Here is a 15873-nt window from a genome sequence, read left to right on the forward strand (position 1 = left end):
AGAAACAGACCAGACAAGAAAGGAGGAGGAGTGGCGTTATATGTCAGGGATGTGTATACCTGTGAGGAGATCCAAGATTTAGAACCTCAAAGCCAAAGTGAGAGCATTTGGGTCAAAATTAAGGGAGAGAAGAATAACAGTGACCTCATTGTGGGAGTTTACTATAAATCCCCAAGCCAAACGGAGGACATAGATGATGCCTTCCTGGAACAGATGGCCAAGCATGCAAAAGGAAGGGAGATAGTAGTAATGGGGGACTTCAATTACCCGGATATTTGTTGGATGTCAAACTCAGCCAAGAGCATAAGGTCAAACAGATTCCTCACTGGCCTTGCAGACAACTTCATTGTCCAGAAAGTGGGAGAAGCAACAAGAGGAACAGCAATTTTAGATCTGGTCCTAACCAATGTTGATGACCTGGTTAGTGGGGTAGAAGTGGAAGGATCATTAGGCGCGAGTGATCATGCTCTTCTGAAGTTTACTATACAGTGGAAAGGAGGAGCCAAGCATACTAGGATTCAATTTCTTGACTTTAAGAAAGCCGACTTCATAAAACTTAGGGAAGTGCTGGGTGAGATACCATGGACAGTAATACTAAAAGGAAAGGGAGTTCATGATGGCTGGGAGTTTGTTAAGAGGGAGATAGTAAAAGCACAACTTCAGGCAATACCAATGAGACGGAAACATGGAAGGTGCCTAAAGAAGCCAGGGTGGCTATCTAAAGAACTTTTAACTGAGTTAAGTTTAAAAAAGGATGTGTACAAAAAATGGAAAAGGGGGGAAACCACCAAAGAGGAATTCAAACAAATAGCCAGCACGTGTAGACACAAAGTCAGAAAAGCTAAAGCACAGAATGAACTCAGGCTTGCTAGAGAGGTTAAAAGCAACAAAAAAGGCTTTTATGGGTATGTTCGTAGCAAAAGGAAGAACAAAGAAACAGTGGGGTCACTCAGAGGAGAAGATGGTGAAATGCAAACAGGGGACACAGAAAGGGCTGAACTCCTCAATGCCTTCTTTGCCTCAGTCTTCTCCGGTAAAGAAAACAATGCCCGACCTGAAGAATTTGGAGCAAATGATTCAGCAGAGGAAACACAGCCCAGAATAACTAAGGAGATAGTACAAGAATACTTGGCTAGTCTAGATGTATTCAAGTCTCCAGGGCCAGATGAACTGCATCCAAGAGTATTAAAAGAACTGGCAGATGTGATCTCAGAACCACTGGCAGTCATCTTTGAGAATTCCTGGAGAACAGGCGAAGTCCCGGCAGACTGGAGGAGGGCAAATGTTGTCCCTATTTTCAAAAAGGGGAAAAGAGAGGACCCAAATAATTACCGCCCAGTCAGTCTGACATCAATACCAGGGAAGATTCTGGAGCAGATCATTAAGCAAACAGTCTGTGAGCACCTAGAAAGGAATGCTGTGATCACCAATAGTCAGCATGGATTTCTGAAAAATAAGTCATGTCAGACTAACCTGATCTCGTTTTTTGACAGAATTACAAGCCTGGTAGATGAAGGGAACGCAGTGGATGTAGCCTACCTTGATTTCAGCAAGGCATTTGACAAGGTGCCCCATGATATTCTTGTAAAGAAGCTGGTAAAATGTGGTCTTGACTATGCTACCACTCAGTGGATTTGTAACTGGCTGACTGACCGAACCCAAAGGGTGCTCATCAATGGTTCCTCTTCATCCTGGAGAAGAGTGACTAGTGGGGTGCCACAGGGTTCTGTCTTGGGCCCGGTCTTATTCAACATCTTTATCAATGACTTGGATGATGGACTCAAGGGCATCCTGATCAAATTTGCAGATGACACCAAACTGGGAGGGGTGGCTAACACCCCAGAGGACAGGATCACACTTCAAAACAACCTTGACAGATTAGAGAACTGGGCCAAAACAAACAAGATGAATTTTAACAGGGAGAAATGTAAAGTATAGCACTTGGGCAAAAAAAAATGAGAGGCACAAATACAAGATGGGTGATACCTGGCTTGAGAGCAGTACATGTGAAAAGGATCTAGGAGTCTTGGTTGACCACAAACTTGACATGAGCCAACAGTGTGACGCGGCAGCTAAAAAAGCCAATGCAATTCTGGGCTGCATCAATAGGAGTATAGCATCTAGATCAAGGGAAGTAATAGTGCCACTGTATTCTGCTCTGGTCAGACCTCACCTGGAGTACTGTGTCCAGTTCTGGGCACCACAGTTCAAGAAGGACACTGACAAACTGGAACGTGTCCAGAGGAGGGCAACCAAAATGGTCAAAGGCCTGGAAAGGATGCCTTATGAGGAACGGCTAAGGGAGCTGGGCATGTTTAGCCTGGAGAAGAGGAGGTTAAGGGGTGATATGATAGCCATGTTCAAATATATAAAAGGATGTCACATAGAGGAGGGAGAAAGGTTGTTTTCTGCTGCTCCAGAGAAGCGGACACGGAGCAATGGATCCAAACTACAAGAAAGAAGATTCCACCTAAACATTAGGAAGAACTTCCTGACAGTAAGAGCTGTTCGACAGTGGAATTTGTTGCCAAGGAGTGTGGTGGAGTCTCCTTCTTTGGAGGTCTTTAAGCAGAGGCTTGACAACCATATGTCAGGAGTGCTCTGATGGTGTTTCCTGCTTGGCAGGGGGTTGGACTCGATGGCCCTTGTGGTCTCTTCCAACTCTATGATTCTATGATTCTATGATTCTATGGAGTTTCTGGATATGACTTTAGGTTGCTCTCTATGTGCAGTACTTTATTGGGGAAAGCACATATAAAAATATCGTTTGCAATTATGGGAGAAAGATTGTGAGACAGTAAGGATTTGCTTACACAGTAAAGTATTGTGGATTGTTATCTCAGCCTTGTTTCATACATCAGCAACTTATCAATTATTTATTTTATTTAGAGAATTAATAAACCACTAGATCAAAAGAAATTTCCCAAGTGGTGTACAGATAGAATTATAAATAAAAACATGGATAAAGTCATACACCAGTTAAAAACATGTGTACATAGAATCACCACCATCCTTAAAAACAAAGATAAAAAACAATGACTTTAAAAGAAAAATCATTAACTAAATCATGTGTCTGCCACAACAAAGGTGCTGCCATACTAAAGGAATGACTCCTCACAAATTTGGAACATACATTATGTGGCACTTGCAAAAGTGCCAGTTCTGCAGAAGCATACTTCTTGTTCACTATTTCAGGCTATTTGCTGGTCTCCATAGCAATTTGAGTAACTTTACTCTCCACTGAAGTTTGCATAGCAGACATTACAATCCTGCTGGTGTCTGTCTGCATGCAAAATCATTTCTCCTGCAGTGATGGACAACTGGCTTAGGAGTCCCTGATTTCAACATGAATTCCTTTCCTCTCATTAGTTCACTTTAGCTAGGAGATTCTTGCCTTGAAAATGTAAGCAAATCGAAAAGCGAAATGAAATAAAAGGATAACTGAATGGGCAAGTAAGCAATAATGGAAAATGGAAATGTAGGGTCATTTAAAGTTATAAGTTATAATCAGCTGTAATTGATAAAGCATCGATCATCATTAACTCTAACAGTAATTTTTTTATTTGTTACCAGATTGTGTTTCAGATCCAGCGTTTACTAGAAACAAACTGTAATACTGATGCAGGTCCTCCTTGGAAGGTCAGATTCACATGGGACCCATCTTTCTGGACTAAACAACTGTCCAATTTAGGTAAAAAAAGTATACAATGTTAGGTTTCCTTTGAGTTCATTAGATGAAAATATGTGTGTGTGTATTATCAGTATTGATGTTAATTTTTCCACTGCTACCACTGTGACAATTCTTTGTAAGTCACACTTAATATGTAACCCAAAAGCTGCTACAAGGTGAGTCAAAAGCTTTCGCGTGCGGAAAAAGGCCAAGTTGTGAGTTATACCCCTATGCGAGTGACATAGGCGCCACTATTTTGCTTTGGTGGCATAAGAATGAAAACACGCTCACACACATGCACATCCATACATAAATAACCATGCCAGAATCAAAGAACTGATTGAAAGTAGGGGGATAATGTTGATGTAGTCCTTTCCATATCTGGAGAAGCATTTTGGGGGGGATGGGACCAAAAGGCAGCCATGTAGTATAGCCCCACCCACAAGCTGAAATAGCTACTGTTGAAATAATCTCACAAACCCTACTGAAATTAAAAGATTGCTTACAGCATAGGTAGGCAAACTAAGGCCTCGGGGCCGGATCTGGCCCAATCGCCGTCTAAATCTGGCCCACGGATGATCCGGGAATCAGTGTGTTTTTCCATTAGTAGAATGTGTGCTTTTATTTAAAATGCATCTCTGGGTTATTTGTGGGGCATAGGAATTTGTTCATTCCCCACCCCCCCAATATTGTCTGGCCCCCCACAAGGTCTGAGGGACAGTGGACCCGGCCCCCTGCTGAAAAAGTTTGCTGACCCCTGGCTTACAGTGTCTTTATGGAAGTGCTACAAATGACAATTTGGGGAAAAGTCATACATTTCCCTTTGGGCTGGCTATTATCTCACCAGTCCTCTACTTTTAACAGGGCTTAAAACAACAACAATTCATCATATGCCTCCATTTGATGCTCAGATGCTAGGAGATAATGCAAAAGGTGCGACTCTGTGGAAGTATTTCTGAAGAAGGTTTCCCCTGAAGGAAGATTTGATAGCCTGTTTCTAGCACATGTTGACCCCCTCCTGGTGGGTGGGTGGGTGTTTTCTCCATTTTGCTGGTGCATCCTTCCCGTTTTTATTTCTTCCTTGCTTTCTGCAGGCCACTTGTCAATGGAGGGGGGACCAATCCATCACTCAGAAGTGCCATCCTATGGAAGTATGCAAGGAATGCAGCCCTCCTTGTATCATCATCACGGACATCATTCGCCAGCACCACAGCATGACTCTCTCAACACCCAGTCCCACCAGTTTCAGCCTCCTGTTCATTGCCCTACGCCGGTGTGCTGCACCCATTGCCTTAACATCCCCCACATGAATAAAGGACAGCTTCCTCATCAAACCATGAGCCATGCTCATTCCTTCCGACAGCCTCCTGAGATGCAGCACCACCACCAGCAGCAGCATTTCCCTCTGCAGTACAGCCAGCAGCAGCACGAAAGAGAACAGAGGTGCGCCTCTCGACCCGTGAAAACACTGCAGCCTTGTGCCGAGCAGAAATCTCACCAGGAGCACGATAGCCTATCTGCCAGGATGGCAAAGCATTCCCAAGAGCAGCCGTTGCAACAGGCAGCACATCCCATTTATCCCCTTCCCCTGCATGATGGTCAGCAAGGCCAGGCTGGACATTCCCAGCAGCTGCCTGCGCAATCTGCTCTGCACAGTCCAACAGTGCAAGTTCAGCTTGGTCCTCTCCAGAAGCTAAAGCTGAATCACTTGCAACAGCAGCAGCAGCAGCAGCAGCAGGAACAGCCACCCTTGCCGCCGCCGCCGCCGCCACCACCATTGTCACCACAGCAATCATCTACGACAGGTCAGAACGAGAAGGCTCACGAACAGGTGCTACAGCAGAGTTTGGACATCATGCACCACCAGTTTGAACTGGAGGAAATGAAGAAAGATCTGGAGCTTCTCCTCCAGGCTCAGCAACCGAGCCTGCAAGTGAATCAGGCCAAGCAGCCTCAGCATGTTCAGCAAACAATTGTGGGGCAAATAAACTACATTGTGAGGCAGCCGACGGCAGTTCAGCAGCAAAGCCAGGATGAAGCCCAGCAGGTGAGTTTGCTAGGTCTGTTCTTTTCTTCTTCTTTTGGTCTCTAGCTGTTTAAATGCCCTAACCAAAACTTGGTACCAAATAGATTCCAATGCAGATAGGTTAGCACAGATTTAAAGCCAGTAATTGTTAATAAATGGGCTGACACCTGAGAACTCAGTAGGCCCTTCCAGGCATCACTATTTTTAGGTGGGATTCAATAACACACTGGCAAATTCTGGTTGCCCAATTAAAGTTGATTTGGAGCTCTTCTGCAAAATATTGGACTTTTTGCAGTAAAGAAAGTGATGAGGAAATGCACTGGGGGGTGTGAGAACACTTGCTTTGACACAGCGTTATCTAACTTCACTGCAAACAAATCTGATTGAATGTTAACTAATGGGCAAAATCAACTAATCTCCCTGCAAACAAATTAGGAGGGTGGCTCAGTCTACAGATCATCTGGAAATGATCCCTGTGTGTACAAATAAAATAAGGGTGTTCCATCAAAAGGATTTTTCATATTACGACTCATTTCCTAAACTGATCTTGGTGCTATTAATGAATCTGTGCTGATTATTCCCTTATCATAGGTTGGTGAAGATTCCACTGATTCAGAAGGTCAAAAACCAGCACTTCCTCTTGATAGAAACATGATTCCACCAATGTCACAGCCATTGGAAGATGCTATTGTCAGTATTCACTCCCCAGAGAGTACTTTCTTGAATCCAGTCAGAAAGGTACACAGAGCTTCTTCTTTTCTTTTTTTAAACATAAGAGAAAATGTTTCGGTAGCTCTATACGGCTTCTTTGAAGACTACTTCTCTCTTTCAGCACTTTGACAAGAATGAAGGTCAAGAGTGAAATTTCATCTTTGTAGGGGAGATTCTTCTCTGTAGAAAGCCATATCCTTGGAACACAGTGAATGTGTCCATACGAGTGCTTAAATTGCCCTTGAGACTCTCATGTTATTTCTATACACGTTTCATAGTTGTTAATATAGAAAAGAATAGAAGAAAGGCATTTGTAATGCAAATGTACATTTTTACATTTTGGGGCAATATACATTGTATGTTTGCACTACAAACTGATTGAAAAATCACATAAAGCCTTGAGTGGAAATTTCGATGGGAGTTTTTCATGAATTCTGATTCGTTGATCTCCAGGCAATGCCGCAAAAGACATATTTTTAGGGCTGCTTTGTTCCTGACATTTCTTTTCTACACAAGGATGGAGGGAAATCCCAGTGTTCACAATTATTTGAACACCCTATTTAGGTGTTCAAAAACAAGCAGCAATAATTGCATGATGGAGGGAATAGGGGGAATTCACTCAGTTCATCCACAGTCTTGTTCCTTGCATTGGCCTCCTCTTAATGCTGTCTTAATGCTGGGGCAGCCTGTCAAATGCTCATAGGTAGTTGGAGCCCAAGGGTGGCAGTTATGTATTTGTTTGAACATTTATAATCCACACTTTCATAAAATATATAAAGGTGGCTCAGAGCATATACAACACAATAATGTCAGTCTATAAATATCTATAAAACACAATAAAAAACTTCAGTGAAACATCAGTAGATTCTGGTTGGCTAAAAAGATAAATTCATATTGTGAAGACCTGTCTAAACAGTACAGTTTTCAAACCTCTAAAAGAAGATAGTGACAGTTCCTCCCGAACCTCTACACAGCACAGGGCCTGCCAAGCTAAGGGCTCAATTCCTAGTGAAGGCTCCAGGGCATGGGGAACCACCAGAAGTACTTCATAAGAGATCAGATGGTGCTTTGGGCACGAGTTGTTTAGGGCTTTGTCAGTTAACACGTGTGTAGGATCATGGGAGGTTGCACATATGGCAAAGGTGAGCAACCTGTGGCCTACCTAAGTTCATTCAGGTGCCACAGAAGGATAATGGGTGGCAAAGAGAGAGAGAAAAAGAGTGATAGAGGTAGCACCCCTCTCACTTTTCACTCTGGCCTTGCATACTGCTATCATCTAGCCTCCGACAAATTACCTCAGAGGTAAATTAATTGATATTGTTATAATTTGGCTATTATTGGGTAAATATTGGAAAACTAATTAAAATTTATTTGGCCCAACCCCCCCCAACCCAGAGGTAATGTGGCCCTTAGCAGAAGAAAGGTTCCTATCCCCAACATTAGCAATAGCTCAGTGGTAGAGCACATGATTTGCATGCAGGCAGTTACAGGTTGTGTTTGTAGGTTATCCAGTTAAGAGGATGAGCTGTAGGTGATAGGAAAGACCTCTGCCTGAGACTTTGGAAAGCTACTGCCAGTCAGTGTACATAATACTAGTCTACTCTAGATGGACCTTGTGTAAGCCAGCTTTCTAAGGCCCAGGCACATGGCTTGTTAGGGCAGGTACCTCTGAGGTTCCTCTGCAGCAGGTAAACAAACCTGCTGAGGAGGGCAACTCAGGTACAAGTTAACCCCTCTTCCTTCAATCCCAGGTGGTGGTCCCAATAACCATACAGGTAAAACAGACATACTTAGGATCTTCTGTATGCATATTTAGATTTTCTAAATTTAAAAAGGAACATTTCTTGATACCCAAAAGGGTTTTGTTTTCTGAGAACAGAGAGAGAGAAATAAACTCAGTACATTTTGCTGCTACTACCCAGTGTGATGTCTTGACTATAGCTTCATGTATTACAGACTGGAAGCATGCTTCATCACATAGGGAATATTAAATACTGAAAATGTGCTTGCTTAAGTTGGTAGCTTTTGACCACCTCCTCTGAGGACCTTTTGCCCAACAGTCACTTGATCTGGTCACTTCTGGTCAGTAAGAAATGCTTCCAAAATGATAAGACAAGGTTATTTTTACAAAAGTTGACAATTCTTCTTTTTAGGACACAAATGACTAGATAGATGTGAATAGGCATGCAGCTAGTAAATATTTTAGTTGGCCAGTAACTTCAGTGGAGTTGTTTAGTGGAATAATAGTGCCTTTCTTTCTCTGAAGCTATACTATATATCTATATATTTTGGCCTGGCTAGTTCCTGAATGGAACACTCTTCAGCCTCCCATATACACAACCATGAATCCTATGGAAAAAGAGCAGGATACAAATAAACACAAATAAACAGCCCCATCTACTTTGACCTCAAGAGCCTTGTCTTGCTATAGTGTCACAGCACTGTCATGGCTTGGTGCCAAAATTAGGCAAGTGCTGATTGAAGAAGTGATGTAGGGGTTGTAACTATAATGGGGGAAAGACCAAATTTCCTTTTGGTTCAAAGTAAAAGACAGGTTGTATCTTTGAGGATAATTTAACTTTCACGTTACATGATCATTTTGCTTGTACATAACTGTTTAGTTGTTTCTCCACAATTTCCAGGAACTTATGTACGGGTATTTTGATTAAATGGACTGTAACATGAGTCATAAGATGCAATGCCATTTGCATAATCCACATGCCATTTATATGAGTTCTAATTGTTTGATGTCTCCCGTAGCTAAGGCCTGTTTGCTTAGGCTGCATTTAAGAACAAATGCATTGTATAGGCTAGCATTCTGTATCTGATATTGGCCAATCATCTGCCTAGAAACTGAAATGAAGGATAAAGATAACTGGGCATTCCCTGTTCCCAACTCTGAACCACCAATTTACAAGGGGATTAATTTTAGCTATGATGGCTGATACAGTCATACCTTGGGTTACAGACACTTCAGGTTGTGCGTTTTTGGGTTGCGCACCGTGCCAAACCCGGAAGTACCGGAACGGGTTACTTCTGGGTTTCACACTTTGCGCATGTGCAAAAGCGCTGAATCATGACCCGCGTGTGTGCAGATGCGGCACTGTGAGCTGCGAACGCTGCGGGTTGCGAACGTGCCTCCCGCACGGATCATGTTCGCAACCCGAGCGTCCACTGTATTTGAATAATTTTAGTACAAGTACCTTCTATTTAAAAATTTGGAAGTCCTTGCTTAGCCAAAGCCAAAAAAACCAGGATTTTTTATACCAGATTGCAGACAGTCCCAAAGTTCTTCAGAGTTTTTGGAGCAGCTTGCAAGGTGGTATAGGGGCTATAGCCAGAAGGGATCACGTGAGGAGCCTTATGATGTGTATGGTAACTCTGTATGGTCCCTTGGATCCAGCCAGGCTACAGTCTTTTGTCAGAGAAACCAGGCAATCAGTAGAATAAGAAGGTTGTATACAAATTACACATATTTGCATAAAATTCTGATAGCAAGGCCTTTGAGACTTCTGTGACTACTTTGGAGTAGTTAGATATTGTTTGTGGGTGGAAGAAAAGATGGATGATTGAAACAGGGAAAGGACTCGGCTGTAACTGCCTCTTACTGCTCAATATCCTTAATCAATCAGGACTCGAAGAACTTTACAGCTGTCTTAACTGACAGAATGGACAACATTATCACCCAGTACATCCACTCTGATCAAATGGAATTCATCCCATGATGACACCTGGTGGACAAAGTGTTACATGGGCTAGATGTTGCATACAAGGCAAGACACATTTTGAACATCTTATCCCCCAACACTGAGAAAGCATTTGATTGTATCGAATGGCTATGCCTCAAGTATTTCCTTCTCGAGATGAATTCCAGTCCTAATTCCTCCAGGGACATTCAGGCATTATCAACATCCTTAGGGGCTGTGTCTGTAGACAACCTGGACTTCTATCATACTCATTTCAAAAGAGAACTAGATTTGGCTGTCTGCTGCGTCTGTTGCTATATATCCTGACAATGGAATCCTTAGCCTGTGCTGTGTGGATGAACAAAATGATCCAAGTGTAACTAAACACAGCATAAAGCGGTGATTATCTCTGATAATATCTCAGCAGCTCAAATTACATCTCGTAACCAGTGTGAGCTTGACACATTTGAAAAAGCCAACTGTCAAAAGTCTGATATGATAAATATAAACTTGACCTATAAAATTATTTTGTGCAGCTCACTAAGCCATGGCATCACCTTGGGATCTTTCTGTCATCCTTCTGTCTACCTATTATACATTCAACTACCAACCACTTTCTAATCAGCTTTACAAATGCATGCAAAAATGGTATTCTGACTTCTTATGGCTCACCAGGACAGCGGTTGTGTGAATGAATGAATGTCTAGAATCCTTCCTCCCTCCCCAAACAATTGCACTTTATCTGTCACCACCAAGTCTTAAGCATAAACCATGACTGAAGCAATTTCACATTCAATAGACCTATGGTTAAAAAAAGTTTGACAGTTCCAGCCCTGGACTTTATATTTTGCTGCAGCTCTCCCATATGGTTGCATCATCAGTGGACACAAATACAACATGCTACCAGAAACTATACACAGGATGTCTTGATTTGGAATGATCACAGGGATCGGCCTTGGTTCATACTTAGGCATCTCTTCCTTTAAGAATGCTCTGTTCATTGGGTCTGTTGAAGAGAGAATCACATTTTCGCCTGATCATCTTTTTCTGTATCATTCTGATTTAATCAATTCAAACAGCCTTATGGACTTCTCTTCCTGGAAAACAACAAAGATACATTGGATGACAGACTTAACATGTTGAAGAAAACTCCAGGGAACATGAAAAGAAAGTTGATTCACCATAGCTTTCTGTACAGTGGTGCAATTAAATCATTTTGGATCCTAGACTTAATTATCTTATGGGGGTGGGATCATTTTAAATGATAATATGCATTACTTCACTTGCTGCATTTGCGGGTCTTCCTGTTCCTTCTGCTGAGTGGGGCCCTAATGGCACCACTATTCCAACATGTCACTCTGCAAATATGCTACTTTCTCAGACAACCATAATTCAAGCAGAATGCTGGAATCTCGTTAGCATCATTAGAATCCTATTTAAATGTCACAGTGCTCTCCTCCTTAGCTCTTACCATCTACCTGTTCCTTCTGACCCTTCTTCTGAAGGACATGCTTTTGTAGTTGGAGGTTTGTAAAGGATCTGCCCAGAACTTTAGATTGGCAAGGCACCTGTGTCTCATTTTTGTAGCATGAATATAAAGAAAACTCAGTTTAAAGATCTTAACAGAAAGTGTGTAACTGCAGCAAAGTTCCACTTAATCCATCTGAGCTATAGTCAGTTCGTCTAGTATGGCTGTGTCCAAACTAGGACCTTTAAACACATTTTGTGGTTGCTCAACTCTTCTGCTAATTAATTGCAGAATTCTTTCAGGAGTTTATCCATTCTCAAGCAAATGATGACATTATAACTATACTTCTTAACAACACAATTGTGGTTTTCTCTGCAAAGAGTAGCTGAAGCAACAGAACTATCTGAGAAGTGATGATTATGTGTAAATTTTGTCAATAGATGCTGCAGGCTAGAGATAGAGTCTAGAAAAAGAAGATTGTTGTTCTTATGGTGTATGTGCCAGATAGCCATCTTATTGTTACCAAATGCAAAAACAGTTACATCCCTCTCCTCTCTAATGTTTTGGCTGCTTGCACCTCATTTTTCAGTTTGCCAACTTAGCTTGACAAACATCCTCTTTTCTTAGAGTTCATTGATTGTGAATTTGACAGTCATTTCCACACACACACACCCCGCATCCTTGTACTGTAAATGTGCCTTAGTTTCAAGTTGCTTCTGTGTTTTTCTCCTTTCTTGTGTTGTGTGTCTCTTGTATATTTATCTAATATTTTTGAAAACTTTTACAAATAAAATTCATATTAGAAAAGCTCTGACAGACCAATAAAGCATGTGATAAGTGGGGCTACTGTAGACTCAGACATCCTGATGTAGACTCAATGCTGTTTCAGACAGTTACTGAAGACTTGCCACAAATGCTTTTGCTTAATGCATGATGACATGACAGTTACTTTTCTTGAGAACTCTGATCTAGCCCATCCTCATCCAGTAGATGGGGCTATAGTCATGCTGCTTTTTGCCCCCCTTTTAAAACCATCACCAACAGCTGTGTCATCTGGTTCAAGGGTCAGGTAGCAAAGGGGTGCACAGGCAGAGGGGGAGTGATGTTGCACAGATGCCACATAAAAGTTGCCAGTAATACTCGGCAAATAAACTTTATAGCAACATATGCACTCTATGGGAGAAGCATCACATCTAATTGTGCACACACCCAGCGTTCAAAGCACTCCTCCTAAGAACCTTGGGAATGGTAGTATGTTAAGGCTGCTGGGAACTGTAGCCCTTTGAACTACTGTTCCCAATATCTTTCTCTCTTTCTTGCAGGGGTGATGGTGGGGATGTGCTTCAAATTTATGGTGTGTCAAGTACAGAATGTTGTACTTCTTTGAGGGCACATTAAATGCAATATTCCTACAACAAAAGCACTACTCTGGAGTCAAATCTGTGGACCGCATGCAAAATATATAGCAGGTGTGGCTAACTCCCAGCCCTGTGGCCTGATCTACATTCTCCATTTTTTTCTGCCAGTGTCAAAAAATGGGGGGGGGGGGGAGATATAAAGTAGACACATAGCATGGATAAGTTTAAACCTCTTGGTCTAGCCCAGCAGGTTGAAGATAGAAATGGCCCCTTCCCAGTCACTGGCTCAATCATTTGATGAGCAGGGAGAGAGTGAAACAGAAGTTAGTTAAAGAAAAGTTAGTTAAGAAGTTAGTTAAAGAAAAATGCTATTCTGTACTCCCCCTCCCAATCAGTTCTGCATTCCTAATTAAGTCTTTCTGGAAACTTGTGTTAACTAGCCACATTTGAATAAATGCACATACATTTCAATTGAAGATTGTCATTTTTTAAAAGGAGTTGCTGTACACTCATTCAGAGCAATGATCCTCATACTACACGTACACTAGATTATATTATGAATATCATAAATTCTCTGGGAGAGAGTTGCCCCACTCCCAAACAGCTCAGATCCTAAAACTGGGGATGCCAGGATTGAACCTTAGACTTGAGCATCAAATATATGCTCTGCATCTCATTTTTGTGTTCTAGTTTGTTTTTAGTTTATAGTGCTGAATTATGATATTTCACCTCAGGACTAGGAGAATAGAGAGGAAATTAAGATGAGATATTAATACACAGTAAAGTTATAATTGTGTGGGACATTATCATCATAATCATCGTCATTATTTCCTGAACATTAGCCGCTGAAAATCCCACACAGACCTCCTCTCCTTTCTGGGTCTTTAATGTTGGGATTCTTATATCTATCTCCAGGTTCCAGAAATCTACAAACTGGTAAAACAAGAGGTGATATCCATGACATTCCAACCATTAGGCTTTTTTTTTCATGGCATAACCGTGGGTGTCTAAATTTCTGCATTGATTGATTGTCATGGTAATTTATGATCTAAGCTTAAGCTCCCTGCACTGCTAAATATGACTGACTGCTACATCAGCATAAGGTGACAACATTTTCTGCTTACTGATGTCAGCAAAAGCAGCCTGCTGCTACTGACCTAGGAATTCCACTGAATACCATTGATTCTGTGCCCTATTGTAGTCAGGACCATATACTGGGGAGGGAACTAGTGTCCAGACTCCATCTTTAATCCAGATGCCCTCTCTCAATCTGTGTCCAAGAGTTTACCCCTGCAGAATCAAAGTTTCTAGGTTACGGTATCCAACTCCACAACTTTATGCCTAGTAACGAACTTTTATATTCCTGGTTTTGTGTTTGTACTGGCAGCTGGCCTGAACTTTGCAAAAGCCATGCCACCTAAATGTCCAAGGCACTGGCATTAAGCTGGTGCTGCCCAAACGTTACTGTGCAGGTGCAGGGAAAAGCCCAATATAAGTGCTTAGGATCTGATCCTTTGGACCCTGATCATCTTGGGGATTCTGGAGGACTGGATTTGCTGAACTTAAGCCATTCTGGTGGTAATCAGAACATTGTATAGGAAAGGGTGGTGGCTTAGTGGTAGAGCACGCTGAGAGTTCACAGTTTAATCCTCATCAGCTCCAGGTACAGCTGGAACATTTACCTGGCTTTTAACACCCAGCCATCTTTCCTACCCTTCTCACCCAGTGAAGAGTTTGGTAGAACTTGAAAGCTTGCTTACTATTTTATGCCATTTTGACTGGCCTAATACAGATATTGCCATGCTGTGGATTTTGCAGTATTTCACAGTGTGTTTTAGATTAGCAAAGCTTATTTTTGTGACCTGAAAAGGAAGATAAATAATACATGATGCTGCTTGTTCGGCTGGCTGTTTCTGCTGCTTGCACCGTAAAGCCGGCTCCATTTTCTTGTGATGCATTTTTTTAAAACAGAAAATAGAGGTACTCCCCCACCCCAAACTGGGGTGTTGGTCAGGGACGGTCTACTTAAGAGCCAAGCAAAAGGAATATATGTGTAGGCTATTGGTGTACTCTGAGTTAAATTTGAGCCAACTGGATTTGAATTAGTGCATTTCTTTAACCTTGCAGCATAATGAGCTGCCAGGGGGATTGCTCCACTTAACAGCAGCCTTCGTTACTTTCCAGTCCTTTGCTCTCAGTAATTTCTCCACAATCGCAAAGAATCTGTGTAGGTTTAACAAATCCTAAGCCAAGACTTTATTGAAGGTAGGCATTTTCACCTCCAACTTTCTTTGTGGTTCATAATGCATGTTTGCATGGAGCCGTATAAAAATATGCTCTTAATTTTTAACTCTGATTTTGGGCACATTATCTTTTTACTATTGTAAGTAGAGCTGCTATTCCGCCCCCCCCCTTCTTCCTGTGCCTTTAATAGCAGCCTGACATGCAGAAAGCTTGAAGATTAAGCTTTCCCTGTCACTTATCTTCATGCTAGGAACAGCATTTGCCAGCTAAATGTCTGCATATGAGGCTGCTATTAAAGGTATGCAGTAAGGCCGATGGAAAAGGGGGCTGAAATTTGTGTGATATAAGTGATAATGGTTAAAAAACAACTTTTGACATTAAGAGCACCATTACTGGACAGCTGCTGTTGCAATTAATGTTATAACGTGTCAGGAGCTGTACACAATTGAGATTGTGCTTTTTCAAAGTTTAAGGAAAACATGGGGATTGATTGATTGATTGATTGATTTTTTGAAAATGAAGGGAATGGGCAAAAGCAAGCAGAGTGCGAAGATTTGTAATGGCACAAATGGACTTGTTTGTAACTTTATATATTAAAATGTTGGTACCGAAAGGCTTTCCAACAGCAGCAATCACACTGTGACAGTGTATATGATGAATGTAGCATTTGTTGTGTTCAAGGAATGAAACATTAAAGCTTTTTAGAGAAT

At 41.8% G+C, this 15873-nt stretch overlaps 1 protein-coding gene across 5 annotated transcripts in view; it reads left to right on the forward strand.

Annotated features, from left to right (window-relative positions):
* Positions 1–15873, forward strand: part of TRIM66 (tripartite motif containing 66) — a 66949-nt gene that overhangs the window by 34248 nt on the left and 16828 nt on the right. For all 5 annotated transcript variants that reach the window (XM_081013905.1, XM_081013908.1, XM_081013907.1 and 2 more), the window contains 3 exons: positions 3574–3691; positions 4765–5717; positions 6288–6434. In XM_081013905.1, the coding sequence (XP_080870031.1) occupies positions 3574–3691; positions 4765–5717; positions 6288–6434 (1218 nt within the window). The remainder of the gene's footprint in view (positions 1–3573; positions 3692–4764; positions 5718–6287; positions 6435–15873) is intronic.

The sequence above is a fragment of the Podarcis pityusensis genome, assembly GCF_964106645.2.
Source record: "Podarcis pityusensis genome assembly, chromosome: 1".
Classification (NCBI taxonomy): Eukaryota; Metazoa; Chordata; class Lepidosauria; order Squamata; family Lacertidae; genus Podarcis; species Podarcis pityusensis.